This window comes from Dermacentor andersoni, chromosome 1, assembly GCF_023375885.2.
Source record: "Dermacentor andersoni chromosome 1, qqDerAnde1_hic_scaffold, whole genome shotgun sequence".
Classification (NCBI taxonomy): Eukaryota; Metazoa; Arthropoda; class Arachnida; order Ixodida; family Ixodidae; genus Dermacentor; species Dermacentor andersoni.
Window position 1 is genome coordinate 362804400 of NC_092814.1, and position 21758 is coordinate 362826157.

Here is a 21758-nt window from a genome sequence, read left to right on the forward strand (position 1 = left end):
CAGTGCGCACTGTAGTGAATGAAGCAGCACCGCATGTCACATCCAGGCAGACGTTTATATTCACTCACTTTGTTTCCACACATTTTATACTAGCCAACAGAGTAACAGAATGGACAAATGATAAGTAGGGTCAGCCATTAGTGATGTTAGTAGGGTTAGAAGCACCCTCTAAACCATACATACGTTCACATGGAAGGGCTGACTGCGATATGTCTCCAGTTCTTGCCGCATAACCTAATGGCAATCATGCAACCCCTGGACCAGGGTGTAATAAGGAACTTGAAGGTCTTGTACAGGAAGACGATTCTTCAGTGTATGGTCACGTGCATTGAAAGCAACAAAGAATACAAAGTTACTTTGCTCAGTGCTATGGCACATACCATATTTACACATACCGTAATGAACGCACCCCAACGTTAGTCGCGAAAAATCTGAATTTTTTTTCCTTGCGTAATGAATGCACCCCCAACTTTGCTACTGTGCAGTCCCACAATTGAACGGCCATGCTGTAGATTTTTGGAGAGACTACAATCTTTGACTCTCACACGTGTTTAAAGCAAGTGCACTTAATCAGGGTGTCTACTGACCGGGAATTCTCAGGAATTTTAAATAGTCTGGAAATACTCAGGGAGAACTCAGGGAATTTCTGCTTCTATCAGGGAAAATGAGCAGTAAATTTATTGAAAGGGAATGAAAGTCTCGGTAATGCTGGCTTGAGTAACAAAGAGGAATCGTAACGAATCCTCCTTGACGCCATGTCGTCCGCTGGAGGAGTTGCCAGTGTACTGTCAACGACAGGCTTTCCGGACGCCTGATAGTTTGGACGCCTTCGTGGCACTACGTCCCCCATAGAGTCAATGTATAAGAATGCCTGAAATTTCGGATGCGAGAACCCTTCGGCTATCCCATTTTCCGGACTTTCTGCCGTGACCACCGGTCCGAAACGGCAATAATCAAAGCCACCATCATCACTGCCATTTTGATTACCTTGCCGCCTTGAACCGGCACTCTCGCACGCGGATCTGCTGGCAGTCGTAGCCACCACCGCGGCAAAGCTAGGCCTAGCTGCTTCGACGTTCACTGTTAAGTTCTGCGCCGTGTTTTTCATTAAAAGAATTTGCCGCTGTCAGCAAAGGTACCGACTCTGCCTTTGTGGCCCTCGCGATTTGCTTTGAAGCACGGAAAGCACGACACGTTGCAAGCCAGTTCCTGAAAGTCAAATTCGCCTCAGTACAGCAATGTTGCGCGGAGAAGCATACACGAAAATATTACGGTGATGCATAGCAAGAGTGGGAAGGGGTAATTGTCATAGGACACAGTGTGTATTCTTTAATTATACACGAGTGCATCTGCCACCTCCTGTCACAGTATGAGCACCGATAGGCCTAATAAGTGTACTGGCAGGCCTTCAGAGCTTTTTCTAGTGTGCCCGTGGCGATTTGAGCCCTTAAAGGCCTTCACCAATTCTATCCATTTTGAGCTGACAAGTGCCGTGCTCACTAACGATCGCATCTGCTAAGTATTACATCTCTACGCGCCGTGGAAAGAGCTGAAATTGCAAACCGAACCCTCCTCCTCGTGGGTGCCGCACTCCCAGCTGGAGAGTCGATGTATATCGCACAGGTACGGCTACATACATCGCCCTGCTGTGACGTCGTTCATAGTGACGTGTGCCTTCGAGAATTATTCAAAGCAACATCTGTTATTTGTGTAATCTGTTGCTTCAATAGATGAATTAAAGTTTAGAGAAATAATGAAACACACAAACCAAATGCCTGCGTGTTCTTGTTTTACTTCACACCACAGCAAGAGAGATGTAATTTCGTTTTGTCTGCTTCTTCCGACGTCGTGCAGTCGTGAGCGCAGACAACGAAAGTGTGTCATTTTCTACCATGTTCCATCACGCGATCATGCTCTATGAACTGCTTTTGTCTGCGTCAGACAGTGCCTCGGTATTCGCATAGCACTGGCTTATACCGCTAGTCAGGTGTTCTTGTGCGCAGCTTGCAAATCATGTGCTGTGCAAAACGAGACAAACGCAACAGCTTACGTGTGATGCCATCAGGAGAAATGCGCCTTGCAGCAAAAAAAGTGAGTGAAAGAAAAGGAGGTGGGGCCCGCGACGTATGTGTCACGCGATCCTTGAGCTCCGGTCATTTTTATATTTTGTAATATACTTACTAGAGAGTGGCAGCATCGGGTAACATGGTGGCAGCCCGTCTTGACATAAAATGAAGTTCTGTGTCACTCAGGGAATTTTGCAAAGGCCTTCAGGGAAAACCTGCAAAACTCAGGAAATTTGGGAATGTCAACTTGGTAGACACCCTGTTAATGCTCAACGCATCCTTTCCACCAGTGCAGGCGCAAAGGCACCTCACAGATTCGAGAGAGAAAAAGACGCAACTGGCTCTCTGCAACATACGCTGTTTACTTACTTTACGCTGACGTAATAGGAGAGCGCGCGCGGGATGCGCAGCTGGGCACGGCACACGGCAGAGTCTAAAGTGAAGAACGGGCGGCCGGCACTTGAGTCGGGTCTAGTGTCGAATTGTTGGGTGTAGTCGGCTGTAGTGCCTGCATTGGGTTTTGATGTGTGTGATGGGTACTAAGTGGAGTTATATGCCTGCTGTGGGATCTAGAGTTTATCTGCTCACAAAATGGAAATGCTGATCAGACACCAATAAACTTTGACATGCCGATGAGCTGGACTATCGAGGGAAAGGATGCACACAGCATGGTATTCAAAACAGGTGCATGCTTCAACGTGATGCTTGCGATAACGGCAGAAGGCTGGAAGCGGCTGTGAGGATGAGCTGGGGCAGGATAAGTGATCGCTGTTCAGAGCGCATGTTGAGTTTCGTCGCATGCAATTGGCCTAGGCCACGCCGCCTTCGCGCGGCTGATACATTCGTTTTCTATTCTATGGTGGAATTACAATGTGGTTGAAGCGGTCTGTATGAAAGCCTCTAACCGTACAGCTAGAATAGAACTGGCACAACTTCCGAAGTTAATCAACAAGCGTAAGACACCTGACATAAGGAAGTATAATATGGATAGAATTGAATATGCACTCAGGAACGGAGGAAGCCTAAAAGCAGTGAAGAAGAAACTAGGAATTGGCAAGAATCAGATGTATGCGTTAAGAGACAAAGCCGGCAATATCATTACTGATATGGATGAGATAGTTCATGTGGCTGAGGAGTTCTATAGAGATTTATACAGTACCAGTGGCACCCACGACGATAATGGAAGAGAGAATAGTCTACAGGAACTTGAAATCCCACAAGTAACGCCGGAAGAAGTAAAGAAAGCCTTGGGAGCTATGCAAAGGGGGAAGGCAGCTGGGGAGGATCAGGTAACAGCAGATTTGTTGAAGGATGGTGGGCAGATTGTTCTAGAAAAACTGGCCACCCTGTATATGCAATGCCTCATGACTTTGAGCATACCGGAATCTTGGAAAAACGCTAACATAATCCTAATCCATAAGAAAGGGGACGCCAAAGACTTGAAAAATTATAGACCGATCAGCTTACTGTCCGTTGCATACAAAGTATTTACTAAGGTAATCGCAAATAGAATCGGGAACACCTTAGGCTTCTGTCAACCAAAGGACCAGGCAAGATTCCGTAAAGGCTACTCAACAATAGACCATATTCACACTATCAATCAGGTGATAGAGAAATGTGCGGAATATAACCAACCCTTATATATAGCTTTCATTGATTACGAGAAAGCGTTTGATTCAGTCAAAACCTCAGCAGTTATGGAGGCATTATGGAATCAGGGTGTAGATGAGCCGTATGTAAAAATACTGAAAGATATATATAGCGGCTCCACAGCCACCGTAGTTCTCCATAAAGAAAGTAACAAAATCCTATTAAAGAAAGGCGTCAGGCAGGGCGATACGATCTCTCCAATGCTATTCACAGCATGTTTAGAGAAGGTATTCAGAGACCTGGATTGGGAAGAATTGGGGATAAGAGTTAATGGAGAATACCTTAGTAAATTGCGATTCACTGATGATATTGCCTTGCTTAGTAACTCAGGAGACCAATTACAATGCATGCTCACTGACCTGGAGAGGCAAAGCCGAAGGGTGGGTCTAAAAATTAATCTGCAGAAAACTAAAGCAATGTTTAACAGTCTCGGAAGGGAACAGCAGTTTACAATAGGTAGTGAGGCACTGGAAGTGGTAAGGGAATACATCTACTTAGGATAGGTAGTGACTGCGGATCCGGATCATGAGACTGAAATAATCAGAAGAATAAGAATGGGCTGGGGTGCATTTGGCAGGCATTCTCAGATCATTAACAGCAGGTTGCCATTATCCCTCAAGAGAAAAGTGTATAACAGCTGTGTCTTACCAGTACTCACGTACGGGGCAGAAACCTGGAGGCTTATGAAAAGGGTTCTACTTAAATTGAGGACGACGCAACGAGCTATGGAAAGAAGAATGATAGGTGTAACGTTAAGGGATAAGAAAAGAGCAGATTGGGTGAGGGAACAAACGCTAGTTAATGACATCTTAGTTGAAATCAAGAAAAAGAAATGGGCATGGGCCGGACATGTAATGAGGAGGGAAGATAACCGATGGTCATTAAGGGTTACAGACTGGATTCCAAGGGAAGGGAAGCGTAGCAGGGGGCGGCAGAAAGTTAGGTGGGCGGATGAGATTAAGAAGTTTGCAGGGACGACATGGCCACAATTAGTACATGACCGGGGTAGTTGGAGAAGGATGGGAGAGGCCTTTGCCCTGCAGTGGGCGTAACCAGGATGATGATGATGGTGATGATGATGATGATGATGAAGCGGCCAGCAACCTGAATGGCAGATCTGGTGGTTCCGATACAGAGTATAGTTATGGTTTGCAAAAGGTATACATGTATTTTTACTGCAAAGATAAGTTATCTTATGCGTGTTCCAAATCATTACCATCTTACTTTTCAATTTTTTGCTGTTTTGAAAATGTCTCCATGAAGTTTTCCCCAAATAAGGAACGCAGCCCCCAACTTTGCTTCGGTATATTGGAACAAAAAGTCCATTCATTACGCGTGTACATGCTGTAACTCCTCAAGCATGGGAGTTGGTGAAGTGAGAAACTATTAGAAATAGTTTTCCAATAGTTCCGTGCACACCTCGATTATTTCTTTACCAGTGAGCTGGTCGCCAACAGATCGTCCATCCATCACAATGTAGCCAGTGCTTTTCATCCTCGATAGCTTTGCACCAAGTCACAATGAAACTACTGTTTGCTGCAACCGCAGCAGATGAAACTGCGGCCGCTTCGATGCGATCGTGGACAGCAATCTTGGAATTCTGAAGGCACGCGGCCGATGCGTGCCTGAGTCAAAACGAAACTACTGTTTGCCACAGCCACTGTGTATGAAAATGTGGTGGCTATTAACGTGATCATGGATGACGAATACGCAGTTTCGAAGGCACGCGACCAACACACGTACCAAGTCAAAACGAAACTACTGTTGGCCGCGACCACTGCGGGCGAAACCACGGCTGCTATCGATCCTATCATGGACGATGATCTTGCAGTTTTGAAGGCACGCGGCCCATGTGTGCAATGATTCAAAATCAAACTACTTTTTGCTGCAACTGTTGTGGATGAAACCGTGGTGGCTATTTACACATACTTGTTTATCGGGTGACCACGTTTCACCTCCTAACAAACGTTATCGCACAGCGTAGGACGTGCCTGCATGTATCCAAAGTTTTTGAATGCTATCGATGGTTCTATCTGCTGTCGTCGCCGATTCTTGTCTAATCTGATTTCATGTATGCGCAACGCGAATGGTGTAGAACTTCTGGAAGACACGCGGGCACTTGCGATTACTCTGGAACCTTTGGTGACTGATGTATAAAAGCCTACGCACTTGACCTGCTGATCAGATTTCGCCGATCGCCGACCGTGTTCGCCACTATCGTGCTTTGAGAGTAGCCTGTTTTTCTGGGCACAGGTTCACCTAATAAAGAGTGCTTTGCCATTCACAGTTTTGCTACAATATTCTTGACTGTCACTACCACATGACATCTGGGGGAGGTGTTGGGTAGGTGTGGTCATTAACGGCAATTCTGGCCGTACAGATTCCAGTCGGTGTTATAAGGTGTCCTCCAGCTGTCTGGATTTAAGGGCCTTCTCATACAGTTTTAATTTTATTCAACTGGGCGGCAAGGGGTCCACTCACCACGGAGTAGTCGGCTCCTATGTCCACTAAGGCTGCATGGCCATCGAGAAGCAAATCGAGGTCGGGGGTTCTTTCCCTTGCGTTGCAGTGAGGTCTTGGCGTCGTATCACGGCTGCTTCGTGTCGACGTGTGGCTGGAACATCGTCTTTTTTTGTTGGCGTATTCTTTGTTTCTAGGCTTTGTCGGGATTGCGACATCTCGTTGATATATCGTTAAAATAGACTTTTCGACGTTTTCGGCAGCAGAGGAGTATCTTCGTCAGTCCGACGAATAGCGACTAATTGGTTGCTGCTTTTAGTTTTCTGGATATGGGCTCTCATACTGGCCCCAGGCTGGGCCAGTGTATTGTTGGCGTTGCGGCGACAGATAGCGGCCTGGTGACGATGAACGGGACGTTCGTCGAGAACTCCACTGAGTGGCGGCGAGGTAGCCAGCGATGTCACGAGGGCGCTCCACAAGCTGTGGACATGGCACGTTGATGGCGAACCCTCGGAGTTCCAAGTCACGGTATGGGCATCGGCAGTACACATGGCCAGCTTCTCCGCAATGGTAGCAGAGTGGGCGGTGGTCGAGGGTGTGCCAAATGTTTGTCTTCCTCGGTGTGCTTCGCTGGCCGACAGGTAGTGGCGTCAAGGGGCCCTGGCGCAGGCATGCCGCAGGCACTCTGGCGGTGGGCACCGGCGGCATAAATCATCGCTTCCGGCTGAGGCCGCGGTGATTCAGGCACTCCAAGTGACTGCTGAATCTCCTCTCGGACGACGTCAGCAATGGATGCTTCTTGAGTCTGCGATCTTGGGAACATCATCTAAAGCTCCTCTCGCATGACCACTCTGATGGTCTCGCACAGGTCCTTGGCGCCCACTGGCTGAACTTCGGTGTAGTTCATTGGGAACATGCGTCGGCTGAACTGCCTGTTCCTAATTTCGAGTGTTTCCTCGATGGTTGCAGCTTCGGAAGCAAATTCAGCAACTGTCTTGGGCGGGTTGCGCATTAATCCAGCGAAGAGCTCTTGCTTGACACCTTTCATCAAGAAGCAAACTTTTTTCTCTTCTGGCATGTAGGGGTCGGCGTGTCTTAAAAGGCGAGCCTCTGTAAAGATCGTGATGCTCTCGTCGGAAAGTTGCACTCGGGCTTCTAGCAGAGCTTCAGCCTTTTCCTTGTGCACAACACTCGTAAAGGTCTGCAAGAAGCCAATGCGGAACAGGTCCCATGTTGTCAGGGCGTTTCTCGGTTCTCCAATCACGTTCTGGCGGTGTCTTCTAAGGCGAAGTATACACGCTGCAGCTTGTCGGAGTTCCAGCTGTCGAATGTGACGATTCTTTTGTAAGTCTCCAGGCAGGTTTCTGGATCTTCAGTCGATGATCTATGGAAGGTTGGTGGGTCCCGAGGTTGTTGCAGTAGAATGGGGGTCGCTGGGGCAGCCATTGGGGTTGCTGATTTGTGCTTGATCCCTCTGGTCTTCTCAGGAAGAGGTCCATATTCCGGCAGCAGTCCTTGCTGCCTACGGCTAGCTCGCTGGTCCTTGGCGATGTTGGTGTTGTCCTCGCATTTTGGGCTTGGATCGCGGCTTTGAGGGGGCGTTCAGTACATGAACGCACTAGCACCTCAACCAGGTGTCACGTGGTTGTGACGGTCAAGAACACAGTAGCAAAACTGTGAATGGCAAAACACTCTTTATTGGGCAAACCTGTGCCCAGAAAAATGGGCTACTCTCAAAGCATGATAGCGGCAAACACAGTCAGCGTTTGGCGAAATCTGATCAGCAGGTCAAGCGCTGATCAGATTTGACTATTGACGTGATCATGGACGGTGATCTTGCAGTTCTGAAGGCATGCAGCTGACATGCACACCGATTCAAAACAAAACTACTGTTTGCTGCAGCTGCTGTGGACAAAACTATGATGGCTGTCAACGCGATCCTGGATGGTGAACGCGGTGTTATGTGCGACGGTGGTCGCAAGAATTGCAGTTATGAAGGAATGCGGTGAACGCGGTGTTATGTGCGACAGTAGTCGCAAGAATTAAGACTTTAAAGGTAGAAATAGGCATGAAGCATTCTGGTGTTGCTGTCATTCACATATGATTCCACTGATGACTATGGAATTGGCTATGCAGAATGCTCTACTTCGTTTCGGTTGGACACTAACGCCATTTTTACTCACAGCAGAGACACTGTGAACGCACTGTCTCCCGCTGATTTTCGCTGGGCTCTTGGGAGAATTTTCTTTGAGGTCTTCATAAATGCCAACCATGAATTGGCAGTTTTCAGTCCTTTGACAACCAGTCACATATTGTGTTCCATGACCGGTGGCACGATCAGCACCCATGACGATAGCGATGATGACCGCCGTGATAACTGCACGGATAACGCTATCGTGTGTCTGAGCACAGTGGATGTTGAGGCCGGTGCCGAGGATGCTTTTAAGCACATCAGCGCCTTTTGCAACATGCTTTTTCAAGTACGTTTCAAGTGGAAATAGCAATTAACAATGTATGATTATTTTGTCAGATAAATCAGCAGCGAGTCTCAGTGTTTTTTGGCAGTTTCTTTTTGTTTGATCCGCCAGATAATTTGATCAATTCCATTGGTCCCTTCAAGGTCACACATTAACAGAAATGTACTGATTGAAATTCTATTGCATCAGCTGGATGACTTGAAGGGGCAGCCACTACTTGCAGGGCAACTTTTTTTTTTTTTTAAATTATGGGGCTTTACGTGCCAAAACCACTTTCTGATTATGAGGCACGCCGTAGCGGAGGACTCCGGAAATTTTGACCACCTGGGATTCTTTAACGCGCACCTAAATCTAAGTACACGGGTGTTTTCGCATTTCGCCCCATCGAAATGCGGCCGCCGTGGCCGGGATTTGATCCCGCGACCTCGTGCTCAGCAGCCCAACACCATAGCCACTGAGCAACCACGGCGGGAGCAGGTCAAGTTGCAGAGTGATATGTGTATTAGCTAAGTAACGAAATTTAGTTAAATTGGTAGTAATCACATTATAGAACATATCCCGACTGTAGAATTGAAGCCGAGTAGTAGTTTAGCAGACATTCCTTGCTTGGCACCAATTTCGAGAAGTAACCTTCGAAGTCATGGCACATATGCGTTATGTTCCAACTGACACTTATTAGCATAATGAAAAATGGAGTGCTGACAGTGTCCAGTGACAGTGGCACTCAGACAGTAGCACCTACTCCTGTGACCCTTGTTTTAGAGAACTAGCTAAGCTTTTGACTCGTGTGTGTAAGATAGTGAAACTGGTTGTCTTGATGCATGCAGCAACCAACGTCAACTTTCAAATGAAGGATGCCGTCTACTGGCTTCACTTCTGCAACAAGTTCTGGCAAGCGACGCGTTTCTTCCTGTCAGCAGCTGAGAAGCTTGGCAACTCTCCACAGTTTATTCCCCTGTCTCAGGTACGTGAGAGAGCCAGTCCTGGTATATTTCGCAGGTCATAAGAGATTTATTGCTTGGCACGCTGCTCACTGTCTTTGAAGAGCTAATATGCGCCAAAATGTCCCAAATTTAAAAAATGACAAGATTTTAGTTAGTGTCGTGTGTCCTTCAAAAGAAACAGTGCAAATGATATGAGAGACCAAAGGAACACCAGACAGATGCAGCAGGTGTCCTTGTAAGTATGCCTGATCTCGCAGTCTTGTTTTTATGTTTTGGTTTGTGCATGCTGCTTATAATAATCCTTGAAATTAACTCTGGAAATGAGTGCACCTTGAACAGGGTGTGTATTAAAACTGGAAGTGTATCCCCCCCTCCCAATCCAAATCTAATGTGTACTCAGTTTTTATGGGTTGAAAGTAAGAAAATAACCCAAATCTAACACACACCCGATTTCATACAAAAATTAGCATGCTTCTGGTTCTTACATTTAAAAAAAAATTTATTCGCACTTAATGTCTATCGTCGTCACTCCAGATAGCTTTTTATCACAGTCCATAAACTACAATATATCATTCTCCGTGCACTGCATACATTGTTCAGTTTTCTGCATTCCTTTAGCAACTTCGCAGCAATCGCGGACGGGATGGTAGTTCCTACCTTGACTAACCACATCGCCAATTCGTCTTGCGACACATGCATACTCATTGAATGCCAAAAACACATGACACAGCTCTGTTTCCGCTAGCTTATCATGTCACCGTCATAAGCTAACCGTGTAAAAACCTTATAATCACTTCAGAACCATACTGTTCGGTTCTCTGATTATTAATGCAAAAGCATTATATGCCCCGCTCCATTGAGCGAAAATCCATCGTAGTTGGCATGACCGAAAAGCAGTACCAAAAATGGCCAACTGTGTAAAGAGTAAAACATGTCAAAAAATGCTCGGACTGGCATCAAATTTCTCATGGAGGTTCCTGTTAACAAAGTAAATTAATGTCTTTGAGAAGAAAATTTTGTACATTTCAATATGGGTGGGAATCGAACCTGGGTCTGTGGGGTGCGAGACGAGCATGCTTCCCTGGCACTATGGCAGCTCCAGGCTTCTGGCTGACTAAAGGTGTGGCTAGTGCATGCATCATTGCACACGTCATGTCGCAGCCATCTGGCTGACTACACGTGTGGCCTAGTACGTGCATCATTAGGCATGTGACGGCACAGCCAATGGGGAGGAGGTGGCATCACATCACGAGCTCACCTCGATGGAGTTCTCATTGGCTGCGACGCCATGGCACGAGCGCACCTCGACGGAGCAGATAGGGCGAAAGGGAACACCTGCTGCTTCAGTAGCATGCCAGGTGTTGTGTGAGGGTAGAGGTCATCTCCCTCACTCTCACTCTTGGAATCATGTGTTATCCGCATGTTCCTTGTCTGTGCAAGCTCTCACCTGTATTCTAACTGTGCCTCGGTAAGGCCAAATCAAAATGTGCCAAGCGTCTCAGTGCGCTCGCTTGCTCGTAAGAAGCTCATAACTTGAAGGACACCTGAGCAGCGTTCAGCTGTACGTTAAAGGGAAGCTGAAGAGTTTTCTTGAAAAAATTAGTGAATAGGTGTACGTAATGGTTTTCAACCGCCCGAATTCGAATATCTCATCGAAATTGAGTGAAAGAAAGCGCAAACAGATTTTATTTCGATGAAAAGTGCAGCAGCAGACTCGGGCAGCTCGCGCGCCTCGTTTTTGCCTGTGATTGGTCGGGAGCCTCATGACGTCAACATAAGTGTTTGTCCAGACCGGCCGCTGCCGCCACACATGAAGCACAGTGCAAGGTGGTTTGGCGCTGTGGTTTGATGAGACGGTAATGGTGAATTTCGAGAGCTTGCGTTTGTCTGAGGAGTTCAGCGTTGCTCCCTACATGTATACGTAGCCGGCCTCTCCAAGAAGCAAAATATGCTGGTATCAAGCAGTACTTTTGACGCGAACGAAAGCGAAGTGTTAGCATCTCCTTGTGCTAGAAAAGTTCTTTGGTGAGTATGTTTTTTGCAAAGCTGTATTCAGCAATCCAGTGAGTTGGTTTCCGGGCAAACAACTGTGCTGTTATGTTCCTGCATGCCTCCTCGTGGAACGTAAGGTGGGATGTGATCGTCGGCATTTGTGCGCTGCCCCAAAGCTGTCGGCAATCTACACAGACGGTTTACATGCGGGAAAAGTTTTCCGACTCTTGTAGCGCGTGTAGTGGCCTTCATCAGTGTGCCATCCGCATGCTACTCGTAACTGGAGCCGTAAAGGCGGCGAATGCCGTCGGCTACGTGAGACAGCTGGTTTCTCTCTGTGCGCAAGGAGGAGTGCATCGTCCTGGCGTACGCCGGCTTTCATACACATGAAAACTTTACACTTGCGCTGCATTATGGTAGCTGCATGTTGGCTGTTTCACAACACACGTGCGAATAGAAAATTAACTGCGGTTTGCGACAAAACCTGCGTCAAGGGTGGGAGATGAACATGTACCTTCCGTTCAGCGTGCTAACACGAAAGAGCTAGCAATAAATCAAAATCCAGGTTTGGACAAGCTTGTGTATTCATAAGGTCTTCGTAGACAAGTTACCATCCGGCCGCCCGCACCCGTCTCGCCTTTGTGCGTTCGTTGCCCCGACCTTTTCACACTGCATTTAGAAAGCCTGCTAGCAGAAGGTCGTACTCTCACTCATTCACGCATTATTGATAAACTCTGGTAATAATCGTCGTCCCGGAAGTGGTTAGAGCACAGCACTGTTGTTTTGAGCGCTTGAAATTCTTTCGATTCACAGCAACCTCCCACTTAGCTGCAAGCTTCTTGTCTTGCTGGGAGTAATGGAACATTGTTGCGGCCGCTGGTGTTTGTGCAACCTTAGGCTGCACAGAACGCCGGCATGATCGGCCCACCACTTCAATTGATGCTGTGCACGTCAACTACCACTCTACATAGACACGAACAAAGGAATGCAGGCTCGAGTGAGGCAGACTATGACGGCACGCACGTAGAGACAAGCGCGGTCAGGCACGGTCGTGGAGACTGCGAAGGAGCGGAACACCAGTGCTGACGTCACTATGCAGTGGTTTCCGGTCTCCGCTCGCATTGTCAGCGTCAGCAGCAGTGCCCGGCGCTCGACGAGGGGCGGAGCGACAGCGCAATTTTAACCGGCGATAACGTCTTTCCTAAGTGAAAAATACCACCCTAAATTTTACGTGCATGGTTTATAAGGTTCCTGCATCCGTATATGAGCGTCTAATTGAATTCGACAGACTCTTCAGCTTCCCTTTAATGCTTTCGCATTCACAACTCATAAGAAGCGCTTAGGTGTCCTCGGATTTTCCTATCATTCAAGCATTACCACCATAAAATCATGTACTAATCTTCTCACTCTTTCATAGTGCCTCTAAGTAGCTCACCTTTGCCTTTCTCACATAAATTTTATCACACAGCACCTTGAACCCCTGTTATAACACTAGACCATCATCCTTCAAGTCGCTTCCACAATCTTAAACCAGCATACCCTCCTTCAGTGTCTTCTTCTATGCACCACTCATCATCCTTTGTGTGGACTTCAACAGATTGGAATGGTCGTCACAGCAATGCTGTGCACCACTCCATCCTTGCCCAATTTGAATAAGTCATTGAAAACATCTACGAATAATTGTGTCCACTCCTCATGTAAACCTAGGGGTCTGTGAACATACTAAATAGCAGGGGTGCACGAATACTGAGTAGTAGATTTCAAACCAAATACCGAATCGAATCAAGAAAAAAAAAGCTAAATATCAAATCAAATATCGAATATCAGAAAATTTTCCACAAAATTTAGTGCTATCAAATTTTGGGCAAGGCATTATGGTGCTGCACATGCTCGGGAGTCTCCTAGCATTGCGTAACAAGAATGTAAAACCTGTAACTTAGACATACAGAAATCAAGATATACAGTACGATCTATTCTTATTAAAGGAAACACCAAATTAGTAGGCCAGCACTTATTGCAGCTCAGTTCTAGTACACGAAAGTCTGGAAAATACTTTTTTTGATCAATGTAACATCTGTTGAATAGAATCAAGTGCTTTCTTCCTCTGATACTGATGAATTAGTGACGTTCTGTAGTACTGAATAGCATTGAGGTTCTCAGCTTAATAGTGGATCTGTGTTTTGTGGGAATTTGTTCTTTTTTGCATAGAAAGTTTTGTTTTCCAGTTTTTCACCAAAATACAGGAGGGCTATCCCAACATTACAGCAGGTAGGTTATTGGAAGGCTAATCTGCGCAACAGACGAAAGGACCATGCATCATGTGGCTTGGATCACCGTTCTGCGCGTAGCTGGCGCCGACAGTAAAGATCAGTCGCTGGCCACTCTATTTCATTGTCAAGTTTAGCGGGATTTGCCACCTGTCAAAGATTCTGAAATCTGGAGGGCCACGGCAAGTTCAATCAATGATCTAAGAGAAGTGCCGTCAATGGCACTTATCTTTGTTCATCTGCCAGCCGTGCAAATTCATGCTATGGTGTCACGACACTTTCGTGCCTGCCGTGTAAATCCAAAGGCAGTCTTGTGACAGGTTGTTCAAAACTACAAAATAAAAAGAGGGCGAAGTGCATCTATGAATGGCGTCGGGAATGAGAGGCCCCGGTACAGTGTGTTGCAAAGATGGCGACTGTGAACAACTTTGTTGCCATCTCGTGCACTTGCTTTCATTTTCAAGGCAGTTGGTCAGCTTTCTGAGTGACGCATGGCTCCTTCAAATAGATCTGCGCCGATGTGGCACCTAACTGTAACTTTAGTCGCCGACGCCCGATGAAGCAGCGCTGATTATGCCTAATGGCCTCGGCAGTGTGGCCATGACAAAACTTTCGCGCTGGCTGATGTGGTAACAATCTGCAAGCCGTCATAGTATGCTTACCCCTAATATGTTTGCATGGTTGTTAAGGGTAGTTGTGTTTTTCAGGTTCTCATCTGTTTATTAAGGTCAATCTGCACGACAGACAAAAGCTTACATTGTGCATCACGTGACTTGTTCAACGCTTTGTGTATGACCATCTTTGGTACTGTGCAGGTCAACTGTGGTCGCGTCAACAGTAAAGCTGGAAACGCATACGATTCGGTGCTGATTCAACATGCAGTGCTGCATGCTCTAGCATGCGGTATACGGCGATTCAGGACACACAGGTTCGGATCTGTATTCGAACCCGCTGGGGTGGCTTAGTGGCTATGGTGTTGCGCTGCTAAGCATGAGGTCGCAGAATCAAATCCTGGCCGTAGTGGCCGCATTTCGATGAAGGTGAAAAGTAAAAAATGCCGATGTCCCATGCATTGGGGGCACGTGAAAGATCCTCAGGTGGCCAAAATGAATCCGGAGTCCCCCACTACAGTGTGCTTCATAATTAAATTCTAGTTTTCGCATGTAAAATCCAAGAATTCTAGGATGTACATCCGAATGAGTGAGCAGCACGTAAGCGCCACCCAGATCCAGCGCCTCAAATTGTGCGCTTGCAAGAGTTCATATCCTCGTCGAGAACTGCAGGACAAACAACTTTGCGCAATGCTGCTTTGTTTTATGTGAGCACTGCCAATAAAATTGTGCCTGTGCCAGCAATAAAATACTTCACAGCAGCACATTGTTCACTGACGACTCCGCTGACAGCTAGCACCAGGTCCGGTAGGCCTAGCTCGGCGGACGCTGTGGCTGACAAAGCTTGTTATCCAGCCTGAACTCATCGAAGAGCGCTTACTTTATTTATTCGCATAATGATCACACTCGCATAATGATCGCACCCCTGAATTTTGTCGTAAAAATTCAACTTTTCTTCTTTCCCGTGTAATCGCACCCCGAACTTGTCACATCCATGTCGTGTGCCAAGTCTAGCTAATGATGATTGCACTTACCATCTGTCAGATGCTGTCAATTGCTACGCGAATGACTCTTGAAGACATACCAAGCAGTCTGCACGCGCCAAACATTCTTAAGCAGATGCCCCATTTCACTCCTTTCATCACTTTCCGTACTTCTGTGAGGAAAAAAGAGCTACAACCAAACTTGCCTTGGCTTTATTATTTGTAGGCTTCATAATGGTTTTGGTCAACAACAAAAAAGGCGCCTTTCGATTCTTCTCGTCTGCACTCGTGGGCACGCAACAAATCACGAGCAGCAATGATAGTGGTCATGTTTACACTGATACGTTAGCGTTATTCATACGCTGACACTTGTAACACAGCCGAGGTATTCGGTTATAGCGGAAACATGCTGTATTAGGATAGCAGTGAAGACAAACGCAGGAGTTGTCACTGGCGCTAAGCCCGCCCATCTCTGTTTCTGTCCCCTCAAAGTGGACATGGCTATGTTATTGTCGCAAGCTTGCCGATATTAACAATATTATTCATTACTGATATGGAAGAAACTGTTTCAATGTGCGTAATGTACTCACGAGAAGAAGAAAGATCGCGTTCGGTGTGCTCGGCTTGCTCCGCCGCCGCCATTTTTGTTTTGGTGTCCCGCACTGTTACAGCAGCAGCCGCCTGTTTGTTGACCTGTTGTCATCCCACAGTAAATGTGGGATGAAAAGAAAAATTTTCTTTTCACGGGATATTTAACATGCATAATGATCGCACCCCTGAATTTTCGTCAATTTTTTTTTACAAAAAAGTGCGATCATTATGCGAGTAAATACGGTACTTTTCCAATACGATTAACATGTTACACTTACACTTTCCGTAATTAAGTACAATTGGTTTACTTGAGGCCATTGATGCGAAGGGCAAATGTGCAAGCCAAGCGAGCAGCCTCGCTCAAATGGTCAGTGTGTGCTGTCTGCCTGCGAAATGCCCTAGCATTGTTGCTCCCAATTTCGCCAGCAGCTTAGTACTAGCATACTAGGTGTTGTTGTGCAAAACAGGCATATGTTTAAGATATTTTTACTGAATTCGTAACTATTTTGTGTCGCAAACAAGTTGTGGCTTGCAAGAAAAAAGAAAGCAGTGAGAAACCGGCTGCCGGCGCCGCCTCTGTGGAGGGAAGGTCAGAGAATGTCACACATCAGCTGCGTTGTTACTGGCTGTTGCCAAACGTCGGGTGAGGTTGTCGGACGGGTCAGACGGTGGAAACTTGCCCAGTTTGTCACATGGCAAAATGTCATGGTTCTGGCACGTCGTACTTCGTATCAGATGTTGAATCAAACCGTGTATCTCCTGCTTAAAGGGGCCTCTTCTTTGTTGTGTTCAGCATTATTTTCAACCCTTTGAACATTCTGAAATTGGGAGAGCCATGGTAAACTCATGTGGGGGACACCATCCAAACCATAACTTTAGTTACCGATGCCTGATGAAGCAGTGCCGATTAGGCCTAATGGCCTGTACGGGTATAGAGTGACAGCTGTTGAAGTGGTATTCAGGTTTGCGGATGACCTTGCATACCAAATTTGTCTGTGCATTTCAACTCACATGGGGGCGGAGAGCTCCGAACTGCATGAATGTGTGTGTGTATGAACCAGGGACGTAGACAGATGGGGGCACACGAAACACGTGCCTCCCAAGGCACTTGTTTATGAAGCCAGGTAAAGTAGAAGGGAAAATAACTGCTTTCTAATTTAAATGTAGAATTCACCAGAAAAATAAAATGAAATGAAAGGGAATGAAAAGACAACTTGCCACATATGGGAGCTAAACCCACACCTTCTGCTTAGGCTTTCGTAATATAAGCGGCCTGTCATCACCAACCCGTGTGGAACTATATGTATGCATAACTATGGACGGCAACTTGTTCTGTAGCCTTCTTGTGACAACGACAATGGCAGTGATGCAGGCACTGATGCAATGACTGGGCAGCAATCTTCCAGCTGACAGGAAATTAAAATCTTGTGGTGCCTGCACAATCTGTGGGGCATTTCTTTGGATGAGCAAATGAGAGGCTGGCTCTATTTCTTTTTCTCTGCACTCTTCTAGCTTTATTGCTTGTGTAGGGGGCTATAAGCAAACCAATAAGGAAGGTTCTGTCTCACTCAATCATCTGCTGTGCTGCTTCATCAGGCCTCGGAACATGTAGCAGCATAGCAGACGACCGAGCAAGCCTAAGCGAGTGCCAAAACACCGCTATGTCCTGCTCCCACGTGACCACCTCTTGCATCAATCATGATGTCACAACACAGTTGTCTCCTGGAAAACAAAACAGAAACTGGTTCATAGAAAAGCTACCATAGTATTTAGGATGGTCTAAGGCTTGCCAGCATTTTATCTGGGGTTTCTAGGCCAAGGACCATTATTTAATGCAAGGAATAAAAAATAGAGAATGTTGTAGAATATGGAAAATAGAAACGTCTATTGTAATTCCAACTGAAGAAGTGGTGCATTTTTCACTTTGCCATCACTGCAGCTGCACGTCTTCTAGTTTGTCCAGAAGGCATATACAGAAGCCCATGGGTTCACAAGACCACCTTTCTAAACTTTATGCAATAGTATGCATATACACACACACTCCAAAGTATCATGAGTATGTAAACAAACTGCTTAGTTGTTTCAAATGCTCCATTTGTGCTTTTAATAAAGCATGCTTCATTATTTACTGAGTAATGACAGAAACTTGCTAATGTTGTGAATGCTAGGATGTGAACATTGTTTATTGTTAATTGTGAAAAGAGGCTGTTCATTATTTGAAAACTATTAGAAAAATATTTGGTATTTGATTGTATTTGATTTACTTCTGGATTCACTATCTGAAACTAGGCTTCTTACCTTACATGGTTCCTAATTTAGTTGCAGTTGGCCTTGACAGTTGCAGTAGGCCAGCACAATGAATATTGCTTTAAAAAATGACTTGCTGTGCATGTTTTGGAACTAGGCAACTTCTTCTTCATGAGCCAGTTTTGTTCTTATTGGGCTGTCAAAATTGGCCCTTTACATTACATTTATGGTCACTTTATATTGCTACAGTTATGGTATCTGTTAAAAAAAAAAAAAGAAAAAGCTTTCTCTTTTTGTTCTTTTTTTGTTCAATAAGAGGGTGTGGTTACAAAGGAAGGCAATGCGCAGGCAGGACTTTGGGAATAGAAGTGACCAGTACAACTGCGGTATTGTATACCATGTTTTCTCTGTCTCTTCGTTGTTGTGTTCATAGCCACAAATCATTTGCCACAGCCTCAAACCTTGAATCGAATCTTGGAGGATGTGTTAAGTACCCATTCAGGATTGTCTTAAGCAAACTCTGCCATTTCAGATGCAGTCTCAACTGAGCGTGACGGATCGTTGGCTCCTGAGCTGCCTTTCACGTTTCGTCGGCACCTGTAATGACTCTCTGTCTACCGGGACACTGCATCACTTCGCTGCTGCCATCCAGACCTTTGTTGTTCAGCAGCTCTGCGATGTGTATCTGGTGAGGTCCGGGCTATAGCCTCGTGTGGGCATGTCTCTTCCTCTAATGCAGTGCGTGTGTGTGCACTGCTGCAGGCATGAGGAACATAAGAGTTCAAGCATGATACATGTAAGACAAGGAGTAACATGAGGCGTTTGGTGGTGGGGCTCCTATAGCAGGAGCATTTCACATTTCTTTGAACTGAGATCAGTCTTATCTCAAAGGAGATGTGTGCTTTTCACATGGTCACCCCTCTGCTGACATATTTTAAAGGGGCCCTGTAACACTTTAAGGCCACTATTTTTGCTCTAGATCAATTCTCTGCATGTTGCAGAGGTCAAAGCAAAAGGAACTATGATATTCCATGCATGCAAATGTAGGTTATAGAATGCAAGAAGTGTCAATATGCAGGGAAATTCACCACTTAGATATCCGCCTTGCTACAGGCGCCTTTAGGATTAGCCCTGTGCAAAGCCTCTACGTCGAATCAAACGAATGGTCATTGCACTACCAAAGGACATATTTAACTTTCTCCTACGCCCTAAAAGTTAACTCAGATGTCAAACATCCTTGTCATTCTACTATATGCGACTTGTCCACTGCTAGGCTGTTTCGTAACCGCTCAGCCACTAGGCCTCCTCTGTCCCTCTGGTTGGAAGCACTCTCAGAAAAAACAGGGGTCCCTCATTTACACGATGTCCTAATGGTTCCTACACGGCTTCCACCGCCTTGGGAGTGGCAGACTATCCAATGTGACATCTCTTTCTTAGAAATATCGAAACGAGCCCCGGAGGCACACATATATTCGCATTTTCTGGAACTCAAGGAGAAGTACTCATGTGATGAATTTTACACAGATGCTTCGAAGTCTCCAGCTGGTGTTGCTTACGCAGCTGTGGGACCCTCACTTTCAACATCTGGACCACTAAAAACCACACACCAGTATCTTTACAGCGGAAGCATACGCTATTCTTAAGGCTATTCAACACATACGGCTCACAAATATCGCTAAGGCTATTGTCTTCACAGACTCATTAAGTGTAGTGAGAGCCCTAATTAGCTTACGAAAGCATAAGAATTCGGTTTTTAATGAGCTGCATAGCTTGTTATGCTCCGCATATATGTGCAACCAAGCGATTATCCTATGCTGGGTACCTGGCCATAAAGGTATAAAAGGCAACGTAGCTGCTGACGAAAATGCTACGTCAGTGAGTTTTAGCGGCACAGATGGAAATATCCCCATTCCTGCCACAGACCTAAAGCCCTTTCTGTGCCGTAAATTGAGGAATCATTGGCAAGCAGAGTGGGATACACAAACATTGAATAAGTTACACATTATAAAACCAAAATTGCGGAATCGGATAAGTGACAAAAGAGCTCGGTACAAGGAAGTACTTCTTTACCGATTAAGAATAGGACACACTTACAGTACTCACTCCTACCTCTTGACTGGCGGGGATCCTCCTACTTGTAGTAGGTGCGGCGATAGCCTGACAGTCCTCCATGTTCTTATCCAGTGCCCTGCAATAGAAACAGAGAGGAAAAAGTATTTCCCTTCTGCATATCAGGATAATATACCTCTCCATCCTGCATTTTTTCTTAGTGACGAACCATTTTTTAAACTGCAAATAGTCTTAGATTTGTTAGCCGAAACCGACACCCTGAAAATCATTTGGCCAGGCAATTTTTAGCACATGACTAACAGCCCTGCATTCAAGGGCTCTCTTGAAACTCTGGTGTCAGTGTTATGTTTTATTGCATACTGTTTTAACGAAAGCCCATTGCCATAGCCCACATAACTGCCTAGTCACCGTCATTATTTTAGCAACTATATATTCTATGCCACTTACAGCTACAGGTTTTAGGCCCTTTTGCAGCCATGTAACATCTACCATGAGGAATTCATTGTGCACGCCATCCATAATACATTGTCAACATTACCACTTGTCATGGCGCTCTTTGGCCAAACCTGGCCCTTACACCATAAAACACCACACATCATCACCATCATCATCATGCAGGGAAATGTGCAGCTATATTCATATTAAACTTCCACGGCTCTCAGTACCCTATTTCACTTCACAAGTGACCATATAATGTGGGTCGATAAGCAGCTGACCACCGTCATTACACAGAGGAAGTTCAATCAATCACCTTTATTTTCTTTTGAATGGGAAAAGCGGAGATAGGACAAAAAAGCTGAGACAAGTTGACGAAGGTCCTGCCCTTTCTTTACAGCTTTAGGCTTGTAGCGCAGCTCAGAAAGAGCAAAAAAGGAAGGAAGTAGGGGTAATCTCACTCTATTTTCCGTTCCCTTTGATTACCCCTACCTCCTTCCTTTTTTGCTCTTTCTGAGCTGCGCTACAAGCCTAAAACAGTCGTGACATACCAACTTGCCCAAACTGCCACGCTTTTGACCATTCTTTACAGTCAACAGCATGTGTAGCAAACAGCACCTTTCCTAAAACAACCTAATAGACACTTTAAAAATATTCATAGCTAAGAAAAATTGCAAGAAAAATAAAAAAAAACAAATCAGTAGCATAGTTGGCATAGTATAAATCAAAGAAAAAATTTACAAAACGTACATGAATACTAAGCACATGTTATTTGTGCAATAAAAAGAACCATAGAATGGTAGAAATACTGTTAAACGTCAATATAACAAACTTCATTATAATGAAATTCTTGATATAACGAAGTATTTAACTTTTCATGACCTCTAATTCATAGAAAACCATGTGTTTAGAACCTCAATATAACGAAGTGTGTTTGATGCGATTTCAATATAACGAAATTTCAC

The 21758-nt window shown here is 45.5% G+C and overlaps 1 protein-coding gene across 1 annotated transcript in view; it reads left to right on the forward strand.

The window, feature by feature from the left end:
* Positions 1 to 21758, forward strand: part of LOC126516495 (valine--tRNA ligase, mitochondrial-like) — a 169552-nt gene that overhangs the window by 120471 nt on the left and 27323 nt on the right. The window contains exons 19-20 of the mRNA XM_050166625.3: positions 9481 to 9617; positions 18821 to 18976. Coding sequence (XP_050022582.2) covers positions 9481 to 9617; positions 18821 to 18976 — 293 coding nt within the window. The remainder of the gene's footprint in view (positions 1 to 9480; positions 9618 to 18820; positions 18977 to 21758) is intronic.